The 21,597-nt window shown below is 42.5% G+C and overlaps 1 protein-coding gene across 1 annotated transcript; it reads left to right on the top strand.

The window, feature by feature from the left end:
• The first annotated feature begins 1,187 nt into the window (after positions 1-1,187).
• LOC129815730 (protein-glutamine gamma-glutamyltransferase 2-like) lies at positions 1,188-21,013 on the top strand. Its single transcript, XM_055869797.1, has 13 exons — positions 1,188-1,596; positions 6,896-7,066; positions 8,063-8,314; positions 9,497-9,615; positions 10,074-10,202; positions 12,916-13,093; positions 13,343-13,478; positions 13,565-13,674; positions 13,860-14,102; positions 14,387-14,677; positions 15,593-15,756; positions 16,150-16,283; positions 17,202-21,013. The coding sequence occupies exons 1-13, from the start codon at positions 1,587-1,589 to the stop codon at positions 17,374-17,376; spliced, it is 2,112 nt and encodes a 703-aa protein (XP_055725772.1). The 5' UTR covers positions 1,188-1,586; the 3' UTR covers positions 17,377-21,013.
• Positions 21,014-21,597: the final 584 nt, after the last annotated feature.

A 21,597-nucleotide genomic window follows, 5' to 3' on the forward strand; every position in this document is an offset into this window, starting at 1 on the left:
TCTGGGGAAGGGTACCAAAACATTTCTGCAGCATTGAAGGTCCCCAAGAACAGTGGCCTCCATCATTCTTAAATGGAAAAAGTTTGGAACCACCAAGACTCTTCCTAGAGTTGGCCACCCTACCAAACTGAGCAATCCGGGTAGAAGGGCCTTGGTCAGGGAGGTGACCAAGAACCCGATGGTCACTCTGACAGAGCTCCAGAGTTCAGCAGCACTCCACCAATCAGGCCTTTATGCTAGAGTTGCCAGACCGAAGCCATTCCTCAGTAAAAGGCACATGACAGCTCGCTTGGAGTTAGCCAAAAGTCACCTTAAGGAAACAAGAAACCAAGATTGAACTCTTTGACCTGGAGGAAACCTGGCACCATCCCTACGGTGAAGTATCTTGCTGTGGGGATGTTTTTCAGCGGTAGGGACTGGGAGACTAGTCAGGATCAAGGTAAAGATGAATGGAGCAAAGTAAAGAGAGCTTGATGAAAACCTGCTCCAGATAGCTCGGGACCTCAAACTGGGGCGAAGGTTCACCTTCCAACAGGACAACGACCATAAGCGTATAGCCAAGACAACGCAGGAGAGACTTCGGGACAAGTCTCTGAATGTCCTTGAGTGGCCGAGCCAGAGCCCAGACCTGAACCCGATTGAACATCTCTGGAGAGACCTGAAAATAGCTGTGCAGTGACACTCCCCATCCAACAGAGAAGAATGGTAGAAACTCCCCAAATACAGGTGTGCCAAGCTGTATCGTCATACCCAAGAAGACTTTAATCATACCCAAGAAGGCTGTAATCACTCCGAAAGGTGCTTCAACAAAGTACAGAGTAAAGAGTCTGAATACTTATGTAAATGTGATATTTCAGTTTTTATTTATTTATACATTTTTGAAAACCTGTTTTTGCTTTGTCATTATGGGACATTGTGTGTAGATTGATGAGCTAAAAAATACTATTTAATCCATTTTAGAATAAGGCTGTAACGTAACAAAATGTGGAAAAAGTGAAGCGGTCTGAATACTTTCCGAAGGCACTGTATACAGGGGAGTGATGGGAGTATTAATATTTGATGTGTCATTTGCCCTGCGTAGAAATCAAGATGTATATAGATTTCAATAGTGTCTATTTTTGATAGTCACAATACTCTTGTATTCATATCAATATATTCTCCGTGTCATTATATTCTTGTGTATTTATTTCATTCCTGTGTAGCTTTTTTCATTTCTCGTGTATATTTATTTCATATGACATAGTATTACTGCAACGTTGAGGAAGAGCAAGCAAGCATTTCACTGTACTGTTTACACCTGCTGTAGTCTGTGCAACTGACATTAATAAGGTCTGAAAGGCATGAAGATTACGATCACTTGCCCAAAAATATAAAGTAGCTATTGTCACCTACACACAGGTGTGGAACCAGGAAGACCATTCTAGTGAAAGGGTGTGTATTTTTCTGTGTGATGTTTGAGACATTCTTTTGACCTGGGTAGGGCTCCCTTTAAAAGTCCTGGCATCCTTTCATTACTTACAGTACTGCATTACTACAACAAGCAACTCAATCCACTTACCAACACAACCACGTGAGAGACAGCTTCAATGGATTTTGGTAAGTCAACTAACATTGCTTGTTGCAAGATTTTTCAGATGCTGAAAAATGTGGATATTGCATTGTCAAGGTAGTCTATGTCATGTTTAGTGAGTAATATAGTACAGTGAATGAATAATTGGGTGACTTGACTTGTAGAATGGAACATTTTCTTACAAAGGAAGATCATCCTTGTTGGTGTTTGTTCATCTGTTAAATTAAAATGATTTCTGACAGCTTTTATTTTTTATGAGCCATTAAAGAAAATATGCAAAGTTGACCTGTGGTGTATTGCATAGATAACACTTTATCAAACTATATAACTATTTACAGATAGGGGCAGATCAGCAAATTATGTTACAGCTGGACTTGAAGATCTGCTGCTGTCTTTGTACATACACTATTTGAATACAGGTGTACTGTAGTTTACTATAATGTGTTACCTGTGCAATATACAGGCTTACTTTTGGGGGGGATTCTCCCTGCCTTTAAGAGGGTTTTTTCATCACTAATCTTCTGCCATGTTTCACTTGAATTATTGTCATAGGTTCCTCATACCATTTCATACTGGCCCAAGGCTGTCTTTTACATAGAGATCATATTAAATTCTCATTCTTAAGTCTATGGTCTTTCGCCTATTTGTTTCTGCATTGTTATAGTGTAGACACTATATAAATAATTACTTATAATATGTTATTGTACTTCCCTGCAGTATAGCATGATACTACATATTTTTGGCGACGAGGATACAACTTGATCAGCATGTACACCCTAGCTAGCTAAGAAACAGTGGATGTAGTCAGTCAGCTAGCTAGCTTAATGAGCCACGGAGAGCAGCCGCCGCTGGAGGGCATCTTCATCGGTGACAACCAGCAGCACGTGGAAAACGCTAACGAGGATCAAGGACAAGTTGGCGTTATAATGGCAATGTTTGGGACTATCACTGAGTTTGTGGAAGACAACGAGGACTGGACGGAATATCTGGAAAGGTTGGAACACTTTTTTTTCTTGGCAAATGGAATTAGAGATGAGGCTAAACAGCGCTCTATTCTCTTGAGCGTGTGTTGGGATAAAACCTACAAGCTAATGAGCTCAGCCACGGAGTCCCTTTGTGGATCTTGTTGCTCTCGTTCAGACTCACCACAATCCAATGCCTTCAGTGATTGTCCAGAGATTCAAATTGAACTGCCATTCTCAGAAAACAGGTCAGTCTGTTGCTAACGGTCTGTCACAATTGCAACAAATTTGGACATTTAGCTAAAGAATGCAGGGGTCCTAGGAGCAAGCCAGAGGGTGGGCAGACTGTGCAGGGCAAGTTCACAGCAATTAAGCCACAGTCAGCAGCACACCACCTAGAGAGCACAGTGGAGGAGGAAGAGCATTGTTCCTATCTATGCTACAGTGGAGGTAGATGGAAAGCAGATGAGGAGACCATACCATTGCTGAGGCTCTGGAGGTGGACATTGCATACAACAGCCAGGAAGCGAGAGCACGGCTCCTGGTGGTAAAATGTAATGGGCCTAGTTTACTAGGGAGTGACTGGCTCACCAAAATACAACTGAACTGGGGTGAGATAAAACACACACGAGTGACTGAGGATGTCATATAAAAGTACCCTGAGATTTTCAAAGATTAACTGGGCACACTGCAGGGCACTGCGGTTAAGCTGTTTGTGGATCCTCAGGCCGAGCCTGGCTTTTTCAAGCCCAGGACAGTGCCATACGCCATGAAAAAGAAAGTTGAGGATGAGTTGGAGTGGCTGCAGGAAACAAACATCATTGCTCTGATTCAGTTCACTCGCTGGGCAGCTCCAATCGTTCCTGTTCTGAAAAGTGATGGCACGGGGACAACAAGCTCACCATCAACAGGGCCTCTAAGCTGGATGCTTACCCGCTGCCGGGGGTGAAGGACCTGTTTGCGACGTTTGCTGGAGGCAAGACGTTCTCAGAGCTTGACATGAGTCACGCCTACCAACAGCTCCTCCTGGACGAGGACTCAAAAGAGTATGTCACAGTCAACACCCACAAAGGCTTGTTCAGGTACAACCGCTTGGTTTTCGGAGTGGCATCCAGTCCAGCCATTTTCCAGAGGACAATGGACAATCTGCTGCAGGGGATCCCTCATGTAGTAGTGTACCTGGACTATATCCTGGTTACAGGGGAGACGGAGGAGGAGCACCTCCACCATATGGATCGGGTGTTAGCGAGTTTTGCGTAGCAAAGTGCACATTCCAAGCACAGAGTTTGACATACCTAGGACACACTATCACAGTGCAGGGTCTGTGTCCTGTGGTGGACAAAGTCAGGGCAATCAAGGATGCTCCAAAGCCCGAGAATGTGTCTGCGCTCATGTCGTACCTGGGCATGGTGAACTACTATGGTAAGTTCCTCCCGGACCTCTCAACAGTGTTGGCTCCACTTTATCAGCTGCTCCACAAAGACTGTAAATGGAAGTGGGGGCCAGCTCAAGAGAAAGCTTTCCAGGAATTGAAAGCACTACTACAATCAGCACAACTGCTGGTTAATTTTGACCAAGACAAAGACATCATTCTGTCATGTGACGCCTCGCCCTATGGCGTCGGGGCAGTACTCTCTCATCAGATGGAGGACGGGTCAGAGAAACCCATTGGATTCGCATCACGCACGCTGACTAGTGTTGAGAAGGGTTATTCACAGTTTGACAAGGAAGGTCTGGCCATAGTTTTTTCTGTGAAACGCTTTCATCAGTACCTCTACAGTACCTTAGAGAGCCTTTTTATTTCTCTATTTGGTTAGGTCAGGGTGTGATTTGGGTGGGCATTCTAGTTTGTCTATTTCTTTGTTGGCTGGGTATGGTTCCCAATCAGAGACAGCTGTCTATCGTTGTCTCTGATTGGGGATCATACTTAGGCAGCCCTTTTTCCCACCTTCAGTTGTGGGATCTTGTTTTTGCATAGTTGCTGTCTAGCCCTGCAGAACTTTACGTTCGTTTATATATATATATATATATATTTTGGTGTTCCATCTAATAAAGTACGATGTACGCTTACCACGTTGCGCCTTGGTCTAATTCCAACAACGGACATAACATCTACGGTCGTCATTTCACCATATGCACTGACCACAATCCACTGACCTTTTCAGTGATTCAATATGCATTCCTCCCATGGCTTTTGCAAGGATACAGAGCTGGGCCCTCACACTGTCAGCTTACCAGTACCTTATTGTGTACAGAGCGGGGAAGGACAATGCAAACGCAGATGCGTTCAGCCGTCTCCCGCTACCAGAGATGCCCGCCACAAATGTGGTGCCTCCCTAGACAATTTTCCTAATGGGGAGATTGTCAAACTAACCTGTGAATGCCAAACAGATCAAGCAATGGACATACCGGGATCCTATCCTGGCCCTAGTCAAAAGATTCCTCATGCAGGGCTGGCCTCCTGTAATAGAGGATGATGGACTGAGACCTTATGACAAGCGCAGAACTGAGCTGAGTGTGCAGGATGGCTGCATACTCTGGGGTCCAGAGTGGTTGTTCCACTCCCTGGCCGTTCACAAGTCATGGATGAGGTCCCTGAGGCTCACCCGGGTGCCTCCCGGATGAAATGTTTAGCCAGATCTTACATCTGGTGGCCTAACATGGATCGGGAAATAGAAAACAAGTGTAATCATGCTCTGAGTGCCAGATCAACCAGAAGATGGCCCCACTACATCTGTGGGAGTGGCCTGATCGCCCATGGTCCAGACTGCACATAGACTTTGCAGTCCCTTTCGTGGGCCACATGTTCCTTGTCATGTGGCTGGAGGCTCACATCATGAGCAACATCACAGCGACCACAACTATCAAAAAGATTCGGCAGGTGTTTGCAACCCATGGTCTGCCTGACTCTCAACAATCTTTACCTGTGATTTGTTCCAATAATTCATGTGGAAAAACAGGATTCGCCATGTCCGCAGCGCGCTGTTTCAACAGGCCTCGAACGGCTTAGCGGAGCGGACTGTGCAGACACTGAAAGAGGGGCTCAAAAAGATGACGGGGGGAACCATCACAACTCTCTCGGTTCTTGTTCCAATACCGCATCATGCCACAAACCACAGCAGGACAGGCTCCAGCTGGGATGTTGATGGGCAGAAAGCCAAAAGCTCTCAAAGATCTACTGCGTCCAGACATCAAAGCATGAGTGGAACGGAAGCGGGAGAGACAAAAAGAGAGACATGACCATCACGCGAGGGAGAGAACGTTAAAACCCAATGACACGGTCTGCATCCGCAACTTCACAAGCAGCCAACGTTGGTTGCCAGGTACCATTCTGAGTCAGAGTGGCCCAGTCTCCTTCGTGGTCAAACTGACTGATGGTCGAGTCATACGCAGACACCAGAACCACATTTGCCTGCGCTATGACAAAGAAAATGCCATGTTTTCAGACGGAACAGCTGCGGGTGGTAGTATACAAGTGGAAACCCCACAGGAAACAGTATCTGAGAAACAGGGTCATTCAGTGGTTCCTGCAGAGGGTGATGGACTTCCTCTCACAAGCACCCAACCCGCTCCTGTGCCCTCAGACCCAGCTCCACTGGGACCCGACTTACCTGTGTCTTGTGGCACACCAGGAGTACTGCGCAGATCACAGCCTAGTCGCAAGCCTCCTGAAAGACTAACTCTGTAGTTGAGACCGAGAGCCTTGTGGTGTTAGTGTTTGTTTGGAACAGCAGATTTCGTTGAAAATAAATAAGGACTGTCATTTTTTGTTTGTTTACATTTACAGTAACACTAGCAGAAGTTCTAAAGTGTTGAAAAGAAAACACTGATGTCGTTTACTTGTTAATCTTATGTTATTTTCTCACAGGGGGGATTGAAATTAAGGGTGGAGAAGTGTTATAGTGTAGACACTACATAAATAATTACATAGAATATGCTATTGTACTTACATGCAGTATATTATGATTACTATTAATGTGGCTGTGTTTGTTTGTACATGGCTGTGCACGTTTTATTAGGTTGAAAGTAAAGGAAAGTAATATTGCATTGCGTGTGGGCATTCCTTGTCAAGTTACTACATGCCTTATGCATGGTGATAGGCTACAAGTGTTTTCTCTATCCAGTGATCTAAACTAGCCTAACTGACAGTCTGTTTCTGCTATGTTGCTGTCAGGTAAAAATGTGACAAACAAACATTGGGCAAGACAACGTCAAACACAGAAACAGACACCCACACTAGAAGAAAAAAAGTTGTATTAATCAGGAAAAATTGAAAATCTGGATTTTGGCTAAGGGATAATTCAGTTTCAATGAAAAATATATTTAGTATCTATATATCTATTAATTTCTTTCTTTCTTGAAGATGTTGGTAAAGTAGAGCTCCACTGTGAGAAGAACAACACAGCCCACAAAACCAATGACATCTCAGTGAACAGACTGATAGTCAGGAGAGGCCAGTCCTTCCTGGTCACCTTTGAACTCCATGACCCCTCCAGGCCCACAACAGACTTTCTGGAGCTGATGGTGGAGACAGGTGAGCTATCTCGAATAGCAAATAGAATAACTTTATTTATCTCTGCTATTTATTAGGGCTGTTTGTATTTAAAGTTTCCCGGACTCAGATTATGCTAGTCCTGGACTAAAACACACTAGGATGAATCTAGGCTAGGGCAGGGAAACCGGCCCTATGTTAGTCCCCTTTGACAAGACAGACACGCGCAGTAATAAAGATATTAAAACAAATCCTTGTAAACGCTGTACATACCTGAGTTGGGGTCAATTCAATCTAATCTAAAGACTGAATTGCACCACTGACAGGATTTGAGATACCACCACTTGTAATGTATATGTACTCCTGACATCAAAGTTATGTTGTCAGAAAATATTGAATCTTATTGGACAAATACAGTTTACAAAACATTAGGAACACCTGCTCTTTCCATGACATAGACGGACCAGGTGAATCCAGGTGAAAGCTATGATCCCTTATTGATGTCTCTTGTTAAATCCACTTCAATCAGTGTAGATGAAGAGGAGGAGACAGGTTAAATAAGGATTTTTAAGCCTTGAGACAACTGAGACATGGATTGTGTATGTGTGTCATTCAGAGGGTGAATAGGCAAGACAATAGATTTAAGTGCCTTTGAACAGGGTATGGTAGTAGGTGCCAAGCGCACCGGTTTGAGTGTGTCAAGAACTGCAATGCTGCTGGGTTTTTCACACTCAACAGTTTTCCATGTGTTTCAAGAATGGTTCACCACCCAAAGGACATCCAGCTAACTTGACACAACTGTGAGAAGCATTGGCGTTAACATGGACCAGAATCCCTGAGGAACGCTTTCGACACCATGTAGTGTTCATGCCCCGACAAATTGAGGCTGTTCTGAGGGCAAGTGGAGACAACTCAATATTAGGAAGGTGTTCCTAATTTTTTGTACTCCCAGTGTATAGTACATCACTGTTTCTGAAAGTTTTCATCAATTTCATTTCTACTGAACACAACCCAAAATATCCTCCCTTCTCCATCCAGGGCCCCAGCCTTCAGAGGCATTGGGGACCAGGTCAGTGTTCGGGCTACCTGAGGGCTGTGGGAAGGGTTCCTCCTGGAAGGTCAAGGTTCACCAGGGCTCAGTGCTCCAGGCGGGTTCAATCACCCTGGACATCACCAGCCCAGCAGACGCCCCAGTGGGAGAGTACAGCCTGTCTGTAAAGACCAGCGCCACCGCCTCAGTGGGCAGCAGCCTGGGCAAGCTCCTTCTGCTGTTTAACCCCTGGTGCCAAGGTAAACACAATTCAATTCAAAACAACTTCATTATCCCACATGGGGATTTCTGGGACAATGAATTCACTTCCTGTGAATGAGATTTGAGAGTATGGTAAAGCATACTTAATACATTATAATGGAATCTAAAGCATTCATAAAAATGTTAACTAGAACTGTGATAAATTAACTTTTTTAATCACACAAAGGACAACAAATGCGGTGAATGCATCAATACAGCCATGGTAACACACAGGCATTATTTGATACAGTATCCAGAGGGTGTCAAATGCTGCATTCCTGAATGTTCTTATCAGTTTAAAAGCTGGAAATAGCTTACTTTACAGAGATTGTTGTAACCCATGTCTCTGTATGGGTAGGAAAGACGCCTCATAACTGTTTTGGGAGATAATCCCGTGTGGCTCAGTTGGTAGAGCATGGCTCTTGCAATGCCAGGGTTGTGGGTTCAATTCCCACGGGGGGACCAGGGTTCAATTCCCACGGGGGGACCAGGATGAATATGTATGAACTTTCCAATTTGTAAGTCGCTCTGGATAAGAGCGTCCGCTAAATGACTTAAATGTAAATGTAAATGTATAATAGACACCCAGATACAATCAATGGGCCACAACATACAGAGCCACATTATATGAATGACAGCCTGTGGTTATGAATGCTGTTCTCTAATATCAAAGTGGTGGCATTGCTGTTGAAACCATGTGATGAGTTCATTGGTAGCACAGCCTATTAGCACAGCTTGGTAGCATGGCTTGGTAGGACAGCCTGGTAGCACAGTCTGGTAGCACAGCTTGGTAACACATCCTGGTAACAGCTTGGTAGCACAGCCTATTAGCACGGCTTGGTAGCACTGCCTATTAGCACGGCTTGGTAGCACAGCCTGGTAACAGCTTGGTAACATCCTGGTAACACAGCCTGCTAACATCCTGGTAACACTGTCTGGTAACATCCTGGTAACACAGCTTGGTAACACTACATTCTAGCATGGGAGACAGTGGTCATAACACAGTAACAGCATGGCAACGTGTTAAAGTAACTCGCAATTAAAACATTGTCCAGATACCCTTTCATTTCAGTTTGTATAATAATGTATTTTTATTTATCCTTTATTTAACCAGTCAAGTCAGTGGAACAAATTCTTATAATTCATGTTTTAAAATGGCTGTATTTTGTTGTGGGCTGTAGAGGACTGGGTGCATCTACCTGAAGAGGAGGAGAGGCAGGAGTATGTGATGAGAGAACAAGGCCTGGTGTACAAAGGTTCTGACAAATACATCAGCTCTACGGCGTGGAACTTTGGACAGGTACACAGAACAAACAATACAGTATTGTACAGTTGAAAAGTACTAGCTAGCTGCTCATAACAAATAGGGCTTGTTTCCCGGACACAGATTAAATATATTCCTCAACTAAAAAGCAAACTCAAGAGAGAATCTCCATCAAAAGTATTTTTACTCTGGAGAAGTCCAGGACTAATCTGTTGTCCAGGAAACCGACCCCAAGTGTCACACGATATCTTAGTCTACATGATTGGCTAGAGTCCTTATTGGCTCCATTGGTAAAGCATGGCTCTTGCAACGCCAGGGTTGTGGGTTTCGATTACCGCGGGAGACCAATACGAACATTTATCCACTCAATACTGTAAGTCGCTCTGGATAAGAGTGTCTGTTAAGTGACTAAATTGTAAGTTAGTATAGACAAGACATTTTAGAAATTGTTGTAGGCTTGCTAGCTAACCTGCCCAAATGTATTGTTTCTCCAGTTTGAAGACGATATAGTGGACATTTGCCTGATGCTGCTTGACGTGAATCCCAAGTGTCTGAGTGACCCCGCCAAGGACTTCTCTGCTCGTTGCAACCCCATCTATGTCAGTAGGGTGGTCAGTGCCATGGTAAGATTGGAGATGTGACTCCCACTAGTAACAGTGACAACATTATTGAACCCCACTAGTAACAGCAAACAGGTTTCCTTCCAACCTTTTTATGCGAGTAAAGCACATGTCAGATAAAACATTTCATGACATTTCATGAAAGTGCTGATGGAAAATGTGACGGTCAACTTTACAAATGTTGACAAAACAAAATTCGCTTGACAAGGTGGGATTGTTTTGAGTCGGTAAAATTAATTATGCGAGAAATGTTGGTGGAAATGCTTTTATGCGCAAATATTGATTTAATAACCATCATATCGAAGTAAACTTGGAATCACTTAATGACATCTTGTGTGGTCGTCCCACTACGACTCATCGGGAAAGCCGTTTAACAGGCTACAGATAAATGATGAAGTTCACAGGGTGGTCAATGATCTTGATATTTATTTCTATTAAATATTGAGGGCCTTATTCTGGTAACATGATTCTCGATGCTTGGCTGCCGTTTGACAAATAAAACATCATCTCATCATGTAGGCTATAGTGCGTTCGGAAAGTATTCAGACCCCTTGACAATTTCTACATTTTGTTACATTACAGCTTTATTCTAAAATGTGACCGATCTCATCTCATCTCACCGACCTCGATCTCATGTAGCAATGTTTTTTTTATTTACGTACACCTACTGGAGAGCTCTTCTTTGTCTACATCCATTCAGCATCGTTCACACGCTCATAAGCCTTAGCCCCATTCATCTCTTTAAGGATTCATATGTGAGGCCATGTGGGAAACACACGCTATATCAAATCAAATCTAAGTTTATTTGTCACATGCACAGGGTACAGAAGGTGTAGACGGTACAGTGATAGTACTTGTGTACTTGCATAGTAGCAATATCAAAAACAGAAAGTGTCCAGATAAAAACATTTTATAAATATGTAATTGTTATTAGATGCCGCTTATCTGACACACTTGTCTAAATTGATGGGTCATGTGAAATAAATGCTATAACCACTCCTCACCCACATCTAGCTAAGTGGATGGGTCACTATTGTCTAGAAATGTACACATGTTCATTAAATACAATAGATGGCCATAATCACCCCCAGACACACCTGCTAAATTGATGGGTCATGTAATAATCTGGCTGAAGTGGAGACTTTTGTTTAAACATGTAGCTAGCTAGGTAGCCAGCTAAACAATGAACCAGTATAACCCCAACTCAAAATACTACCAATACAAACATTGTCATAGCTTTAGAATTAATCTGCAGGTAGCTAAAGCTAACAAAATAGGTTCAATGTTAGCTAGCTAAAAATAGGCTATAACTAGCACTGCAAATGGATTTCTGATTAAAATAAAATTACTATGCAGATCATATACGTAACGTTGCTAGCGAGCCAGCAAGCTAACGTTTAGTAGCTAACTAACAGTACGGTTTAACTTGTAACGAAAACAACTTTATGACAAAATTAGACAAGTATATCTGGGAAATGTAGCTAGACTCTTACCCGTATACATGGATAAACACTTCACGGCAGACTGGAAACATTTAACTCGGTTTTGTTTGAAGCTACATCTTGTTTGGCCAGATTTGTGTCACTCCAGTTGACACTGACCGTGGCGTGTGCAGCAAGTAGCCCATCACTTTTCGGACTGTTCTGTTGATAGCGCCTAATAAATTCAGGACATCAATGTTGTTGAGAAAAGTAGCAAAACCTCAATGGCTAACATTATATCTATCAAAAACGGTGCAGTAGAAATGACTGTCAACACATTCTGAGCTCATGTTATAGACAGAAGCATGCTACATGGCAGACCAATCCACACTCAGGTCCAGCCCATACATTATCTCAGCCAATCATGGCTAGCGGGAAGGTTCCTGACTTTTTCCAAAGCTAAACCAACTCAGCTCCTAAGTTAAGTTTGTTATTAAGGTACATGAAAGTTCACTGGTTCTAGAAGGCATTTCTGCCCCCAAAAATATTTTGATAAAAAATTATGTTTACGTTGAAATGCTGCTCCTGTGAAGTAGTGACGCATGCACCTAGTTTCCTGAAACGAGTCACAACGAATTTAACAGCATTTTTTATTTTTTTTATGTCATCACACAGTCTTTTATCTGAAAAACAGTCAATTTGATTGAAACACATCTCAGGTGGGAAAATGTGTGCATATTATATTTATGCTTTTATGATTTTAGAATATTCGCATGAAAATCTGTCGCCAACTGGATGGAAATTCTAGCTAGTGACAACATAATTGTTGTAACAGTGACAACATTATTGGCTCCCACTCGTAACAGTGACATTAATGAACCCCACTAGTAACCGTGACAACATTATTGAACCAAAGTAGTCAGTGACATCATTATTGACCCCCACTAGTAACAGTGACATTCTTTAAATCATCATCATCAGCTCATAGTTCTGTATGAACAGCACAAGAAAATACATTGGTTCATTTCTGGAACATCATCTAGCCCTGTTCACTATAAATGGGTCCAGTGACACTGATTAAGGTGTTGTTACACATATAGGACTGGTTTCCCTGACCCAGATTAAATCTAGTCCTGGACTAAAAATAACTTTCCACACTGAACATGCTTTTTAGTCCAAGGCTATGCTCAATCTAGATCCAGGAAAGCAACTACATTTTAGATAGTACAAAAACACATTCACTCAGCCAAATGACAGTTCTGAAATCTAATTTTAACATTATTTTCCTTGCCCAGATCAACGCTAACGACGACCGAGGTGTCCTGATGGGGCGGTGGGATGGTCAATACGGTGATGGCATGTCCCCCACTCACTGGAACGGCAGTGTGGAGGTACTAAGGAGGTGGCTCAAATATGGCGGCAATCCAGTCAAGTATGGACAGTGTTGGGTGTTCGCCGCTGTAATGTGCACAGGTAGGCTATCACTGTCCAATCTCTCTTCAATTATTATTTTAGTCAATCAATCAATACAATGTTATTTAAATAGCACTGACTTATGCATGTGCTCAGACCCAGGGCTGTGATTGGTTTTTGAGAGGGATGGCAAGATTATCCACCATTTGTGTCCGATTTACCTCTGACCAGAGGAGAGAGGCTGGTGTCAATGCCTTTGAATGTGTTGTTTTAGTTAACCAGTATGCCTGAAATGTATTTCCATGTCAGTACTGAGGTGTTTGGGAATCCCATGTCGAGTGGTTACCAACTTCCAGTCAGCCCACGACACCGACAAAAACCTGACAATCGACGACTTCTTCTCCGACTATGGAGTCAGACCCAAACAGAGCCCTGACAGTGTATGGTAAGTGTAACATGAGGTCATTGTGGATACAGTAGGAATAGTGATGCCAATAGCATGAAGTTTTGAAGACTGGTGTTTCTGCTCAGGAACTACCATGTGTGGGTGGAGGCCTGGATGAGACGGCCCGATCTCTCAGCAGACTCCTTATACGACGGCTGGCAGGTTGTGGACCCCACCCCCCAGGAGAAAAGCACTGGTACGGTCCAACTTCCATCTCATCTCACAGCATCTTACATAATAACACACTTCTGGAGGTTGTATGTACTGTATGTTGTGTTATTGTGCAGATGGGTCTGAGGTCGTGTCCTGGGTCTGGGAGACATGAAGGGAACTCCCTGTTATACGCTCATGTTGTTTTCTCTTCCCCCCCCCCCCCCCCAGGTGTTTACTGCTGCGGCCCTGCTCCAGTCAAGGCCATACTGCAGGGTCACGTTGACCTCAACTACGATGTGCCTTTTGTCTTCGCCGAAGTCAACGCCGACCGTGTAACCTGGATGGTATTAGCTGACGGCTCCAAGAAAAAGATCTTCACGGACAGTGTGTCCGTAGGCCAGAACATCAGCACCAAGGCAGTGGGCAGCGACAAGAGAGTGGACATCACGGCCAACTATAAACATGCAGAGGGTTGGTATTGAATGAACCAAGAGTCTGACTATATCAAGGTTGAACTGTTATCAATTGATTACGGAAATAATGCAGCGTTACAAGGGTTATGCCTATCATAAGGGTATAAGTGTATTTTATATATTTGAGAACTACAGTTGGTCTGGGAAATAGTTCTGTACTTTTTAAAGAAATGAGTCAGAAAGGTGCTGTGTCCACCTGTCACAAGATAATTCTCACAGGTGAGTGAGAGCAACTGCTTGAGTCAACAGATACTCATCCTAAATGTCACACATTTCAAACAGGCACGGAAAAGGAGAGGGATGTGTACAATCAAGCTGTGAAAAGAGTCAACATACCCGAAGAGAATTCAAACGGGATCCATGACGGCAATCCTGGCGTTTCCATGAAGATCGTGGAGCTGACCAAGCCGGTCAGCGGCAAAGACATCGACCTCAAGCTTGTACTGAACAGCAACGACAGTGAAACTCGGACTCTAGTGATCAATGTCAACGTTCAGGCCATGAGATACAATGGGATCCCATCCTCCCAGATACAGACCGAATTGAAAGAACAGAAGCTCCTTCCCAACCAAGGTAGAGTGAAAATGTTTCAAGCTCTTTTCCATGAGTAGGTTTACAAGGTTTAACCAACACAGTAGTGCACACAGGGAGACATTTACATCACAGAACAAAGAGAACTGAAACACTTAACAAAACCAAGAGCACATTCACCTTTACAATTCTTTGTCAACATCCTTGGTATGACGCATATATCAATCTCAATGATGGTGGTGTGTTTCAGGAGTGCATATAGTTAGAGTTTAACTGGTCAATTTAACAAAGCTGTAAAGTCTCATGTATAGCTGCCATAGCGTTGTAGCAAATCGACTGACACTAACTCTTATGGCTGTCAGGTTGCTAACGTTGTACTGAGGACACTGCAGAATGTTAGGGTTGCTAACGTACCGAGGATGCTACAGAATGTTAGGGTTGCTAACGTTGTACTGAGGACACAACAGAATATTAGGGTTGCTAACGTTGTACTGAGGACACAACAGAATATTAGGGTTGCTAACGTTGTACTGAGGACACAACAGAATATTAGGGTTGCTAACGTTGTACTGAGGACACCACAGAATGTTAGGGTTGCTAACGTACCGAGGATGCTACAGAATGTTAGGGTTGCTAACGTGGTACCGAGGATGATACAGAATGTTAGGGTTTCTAACGTTGTACTGAGGACACAACAGAATGTTAGGGTTGCTAACGTGGTACTGAGGATGATACAGAATGTTAGGGTTTCTAACGTTGTACTGAGGACGCTACAGAATGTTAGGGTTGCTAACGTTGTACTGAGGACACAACAGAATGTTAGGGTTGCTAACGTTGTACTGAGGATGCTACAGAATGTTAGGGTTGCTAACGTACCGAGGATGAAACAGAATGTTAGGGTTGCTAACATAGTGTTTGTGATACCTTGACAATCAAATGCATTGTCTCTGTTGGCAGATCTGACTATACCCATCCACATCCCCTTCTCTGTGTATGGTGAGAAAATGCGGGAGAGCAACAGCATCAAGGTTTTAGCTGTGGCCACAGACAAGAACAAGAGTGGGGCAGTGTACATCACAGAGAAAGACCTTGTGCCAGAGAGCCCTTTGCTCACCATCAAAGTGAGTACTGCATTACCCAACATTGTCATTTCACAGTCACAACCCACGTAGAACAGCTCAACTTTCTCTGAGTGACATTCATTGGGGTCATTAGTGAACAAGCCCCGAGGGTCTTTACATACTCTTGGGTTACCATTTTAATTTATAGGTGGCAAACACACTAGTAGCGAAAATAGCAATAGGTAAGGAAAATAATGGTTGGCCTGTGAATAAACGTGTTGTGAAGATGAAAATCTAAAGTGTTAGACTGTCATCTGAACAGTTGATCTATTAAATACAACGCCAATATCAGTAACAGCCATTAAACTGGAGATGGGGTTTATTCAGTGTGATAGTTCCAATATAATATACTATTTAGCAAATGCTTTTCTTCGAATGTGTGTTCTCTTTTAGGCCATTGGATCTGAATTGCAGTATAGTGACATGACGGCAGAGGTTGTGTTTGAGAACCCTCTATCCGAGGGTCTAAGAGACTGCTTCATAACAGTGACCGGAAGTGGCTTGCTGACTGAAACAATGGAAGCCAGGTAGGCCTTTGTGACATTTCTCTGATGTCTTTACAAGCAAGGTTTCAGTTTGTCATAAAACCTGAATCCATTCCACTGTGCAAAAACTGCTTGAATCAACATTGTTTCCATGTAATTTCAACCAAAACAATCAGTGTGATGATGTTGAATCAACATGGAAAACTGATTGGATACGCAAAAAGTACACTTTTAACCTTTTTTGTTGAGTTCTAATTCACATTAGGTGATAACTCAACACAATGTAAATCAGAACTAGACGTTGAACTGACGTCTGTGCCCAGTGAAATGTGTCCAGATTTGAATCCTGGATGTGGACCCAGTTTTTGCCGAGTGGGATGGGTTCAGGTTTTATGACAAACCGAAACTTGGCTCGACAAGTTCGCAATTTAGCTCTTAATCTCAGAAACCCAGACCTAAAATCTCAGGTAATTGTGTAAGATGCTTGATTAGGTTCTGGGGGAAAATGTTTGACAAAAGATACTAATGAGACTAGCGAAGTCACCAGTCCCCTAAACAGAAACTCTCAGCCAAGCCCCCCTTCTGAAAACTTTCAGCTTGAAATCATTGTCTGAAATCATTGCTTGAAATCCCCGCCCACACTTTCAGCGCCACCTCCACCCAATCCTGATATGTCCAGATATCTAGTGAGGAAACCAAAGCACCGGAACTATGGTTCCTTGTTAGTTGTGGCATCACAGTCTTTTGACAGATGATTCAATACAATTTCTGTTACGTAGTCTGTCCACAAGAGATGATTTAGCTCTTGGCTAAACTAGAAAGTACCTGCATTCTTGGGCTGTTCATGTGGTTAAAGTTTAGAGTTTTTCCATCTGAAATATTTTACACTTCCTAGTGTGTTGAAGTTTAGAGATCTAAAGCTGCCTTGAGGTATAATTTGTTTCACATGTGTCTCCTCAGAATGCCTTTGCTAAAACAAGGGCAACGACTACGTGTGAAGATGCCCTTTACTCCATACAGACCCGGTCCTAAGAAGCTAGTGGCCGGCTTCAACTGTGATCAATTCAGGGACATTAAGGCAAGCTGCAATGTGTACATCAAACCCGTCATCGGTGTTGTCCCCCCACTGCCGTAGATAGTAAAGCCCTTGTGAGAATAACTCTAACTCAAAATAAGTTCTGCAATTTATACCGTATTTTCCTGTTATATCCTATATCAGCCTTTCTTAAGGTATGGGTCGCGACCCTGACCTGTTAATGGTGGGTTGTGACGTGTCAGAGTAAATGTATAAATATTTTATATATGTTGCGCGTCAATACTTCACAGGAGAGGGATTTGAACGTACATTTTAATCAGCATCTGGGTTTTTTTGGGCTGAAATGCCTTCTGGAACATGTGAACTTTCATGTACCTTAATAACAAATGTGTATGCCATCTGTAAATATGAATAAAATTGTGAAATTACGAGCCTAATTGGTTTAGCCACTGAAAAAAACAGGAACCTTCCCGCTAGCCATGATTGGCTGAGATAATGTAAGGGCTGGACATGCCGAGACATGAGTTCAGATTGGTCTGCCATGTAGCACCATTCTGTCTATAACATGAGCTGGTCAGTATGTGTTGCTCTCCACTTTCTAGAGGAGCGAGTTTTGAAATCAGTGGAATTAGAGTATGATAGCTAAGGAAATGGAGAAAAGTCTGGCGTTTGATTGCAGATATGTAGAGGGAGTCGAAAAGATAAAACACAGAAGGCTGTTGTATAAAACACCTGTCTCCGGATTATATCTTCAAACTAAGGGCAACCATGGTATCCGTGACAGAGAGGGAGAAGTGTTCATCCATGTATTTGTGTAAGAGAGTCTATCTAGCTACATTACTTTCTCCACATTTTGTTAAGTTACAGCCTTATTCTAATATGTATTAAATAGATTTATTTTCCTATCAATCTACACACAATACCCCATTTGCCAATGTATTAAAAATAAAAAACTATTATCACATTTGCATAAGTATTCAGAACCTTTACACAGTCCTTTTTTTGAAGTAAGTTTGGCAGCGATTACAGCCTTGAGTCTTCTTGGGTAGGATGCTACAAGCTTGCCACACCTGCTTGCCACATTCTTCTCTGCAGATCCTCTCATCTCTGTCAGGGTGGATGGGGAGCGTCACTGCACAGCTATTTTTAGGTCTCTCCAGAGATGTTAGATTGGGTTCAAGTCCGGGCTCTGGCTGGGCCACTCAAGGAAATTCAGAGACTTGTCCCGAAGCCACTCCTGCGTTGTCTTGGCTGAGTGCTGTCGTGGAATTATTCTAATCAAAAGGAGAGACTTAGATTTCTTCAAAACAATCAAACTTTATTATTTAATTACTGCAGTAACTGAGCTTGTCAATGACCCACCTACCAGCAGGACAAAGCCACAGCATTTTATAGCAAAGTCCATCCTCCTGGATGTTCATGACAAATCACAGATGAGAGAATTTATATAAAGGTACATTTCTGTCATGCAACAGACATCAAGATTTACATAGCACCAAATATCTTTCTCTAGTTCATTTACTGCTTGCTTATACAAAAATACTAATGCAACCTAGAATGCTAAATCCTTTTGATTAGAATAATTCCATGACAGTACATAGGGTCGTTGTCCTGTTGGAAGGTGAACCTGCGCCCCTGTCTGATGTCCTGAACCCTCTGGAGCAGGTTTTCATCAAGGATCTCTCTGTACTTTGCTCTGTTCATCTTTCCCTCGATCCTGACTAGTCTCCCAGTCCTTGCCACTGAAAAACATCCCCACAGCATGATGCTACCACCACCATAGGGATGGTGCCAGGTTTCCTCCAGATGTGATGCTTGGCATTCAGGCCAAAGAGTTAAATCTTGGTTTCATCAGACCAGAGAATCTTGTTTTTCATGGTCTGAGAGTCCTTTAGGTGCCTTTCGGCAAACTCCAAGGGAGCTGCCATGTGCCTTTTACTGATGAGTGGCTTCCGTCTGGCCACTTTACCATAATGGCCTGATTGGTGGAGTGCTGCAGACATGGTTGTCCTTCTGGAAGGTTCTCACATCTCCACAGAGGGACTCTAGAGCTCTGTCAGAGTGACCATCGGGTTCTCGGTCACCTCCCTAACCAAGGCCCTTCTCCGATTTCTCAGTTTGGTTTGACGGGCAGCTCTAGGAACAGTCTTGGTGGTTCCAAACTTCTTCCATTTAAGAATGATGGACTCCACTGTGTTCTTGGGGACCTTCAATGCTGCTGAATTTTTTTGGTACCCTTCTCCAGATCTATGCTTCGACACAATCCTGTCTTGGAGCTCTATGGACAATTCCTTCGACGTCATAGCTTGGTTTTCACATACAGTGTCAACTCGGGGACCTTATATAGACAGGTGTGTGTGCCAAATCATGTCCAATCAATTGAATTTAGCACAGGTGGACTCCAAGTTGTGGAAACATCTCAAGGATGATCAATGGAAACAGGATGCACCTGATCTCAATTTTGAGTCTCATAACAAAGGGTTTTAATACTGATGTAAAATAAGGTATCTGTTTTCCATTTGTAATACATTTGCAAAATTTTTCTAAAAATCTGTTTTCACTTTGTCATGTGGTATTGTGTGTAGATTGCTGAGGACTTTTATTTATTTAATCCATTTTAGAATAAGGTTGTAATGTGGAAAAAGTCTATGGGTCTGAATTCTTTCCGAAGGCAATGTATATTTTTCAGATATTATACGTTTCTAATTTAGTCAGAAAGTCACTTTGATTGCAATTTAAATACATTCTGCAATTTATACTGCATTTACCAATTTAAAGGTTACTGTTAGCTATGATCTATGTAGTAATATTATTTGTATCTCAGAACCATTTGCATTGCTAGTTAAAGGCTCACGTTAGCTAGCTAACATTGAACCTGATTGGCTGGCTCCCTGCAGATTCATGCAGGGTAGTAATGTTATGGGATTATGGTAAAAGAAATGTAGGTAAGTAGCTAGACTCCACGTAACCATTTCACTACACCTTCTGTATCCTGTGCATGTGACAAATAAACGTTGGAACATGACCTGCATCACAATCACATCAGGATATAACGTTAGGCCAACGAGACAGTGTCCAAGTTCTACAATTCTCTGGTAGAATGCCCTGCTTTTATTTCATCACAATCACAACTATAAGCTATTTTCTAGTTATGCTATTTCTGATGTCATGCAGCCTGTAGTTTTTGTGTTTATACTTTTTCATAACGACAATGACAAGATTGATGTCGGGCGACAGTAGAATGTTCATGATGTCACGGCGACAACTGTCGATACACATAGTTTAAACCAGCCTTTAGTCTTGAAATCTTTGCTTGTTTAGTACATAGCCTCGCATGTGAATCCTTAAAGAGATAGGTGGGGCTAAGGCTTAAGAGGGTGTGAACGATGCTGAATGAACAAAGAACAAAGAAGAGCTCCAGTAGGTTTCCCAAAACATTCAAGGGGCATTTTCTCAAAAGCAGAATTACTTTCTCATTGTTCCTCAACTGTAGTGTATGATATAACATTTTGTATCTCTGAGTCTCTACTTTTATCCAATGTAAAAAACACAATTTCAAATGTTGCTACAGAAAATCGAGCCGGTCGGTCACACATGAAGATTAAACATTTTCAGGCCTACTGTATATCTTACTGTATACATTATTGTTGAAAACAAGTCTAACAAGGCTTGACTTTGTCTATGTAATCCTCTGTAATTGTGGTACATGTATTGTTGACTGGTGTGGCTTCTTAATTCATTTTAAATTGTCAAATAAAATAAAATGCATAACTTAAATGCATAAATATCCTGATTAATTTATTGTTCATTCAGAATTCAAGTCTGTCACTCAAAGAAAGATTTCCAAACAGGCTTATGCCACTGTTAGCATGTGGCTCTATGTCCACACTAAAATACAAAGCATCTGGCTGTATGTCCCACTAAAATACAAAGCATCTGGCTGTATGTCCCACTAAAATACAAAGCATCTGGCTGTATGATGTCCCACTAAAATACAAAGCATCTGGCTGTATGTCACACTAAAATACAAAGCATCTGGCAGTATGTCCCACTAAAATACAAAGCATTTGGCAGTATGTCCCACTAAAATACAAAGCATCTGGCTGTATGATGTCCCACTAAAATACAAAGCATCTGGCTTTATGATGTCCCACTAAAATACAAAGCATCTGGCTGTATGATGTCCCACTAAAATACAAAGCATCTGGCTGTATGATGTCCCACTAAAATACAAAGCATCTGGCTGTATGTCCCACTAAAATAGAAAGCATCTGGCTGTATGTCCCACTAAAATACAAAGCATCTGGCTGTATGTCCCAC

Source organism: Salvelinus fontinalis, chromosome 18 (assembly GCF_029448725.1).
Source record: "Salvelinus fontinalis isolate EN_2023a chromosome 18, ASM2944872v1, whole genome shotgun sequence".
Taxonomy (NCBI): Eukaryota; Metazoa; Chordata; class Actinopteri; order Salmoniformes; family Salmonidae; genus Salvelinus; species Salvelinus fontinalis.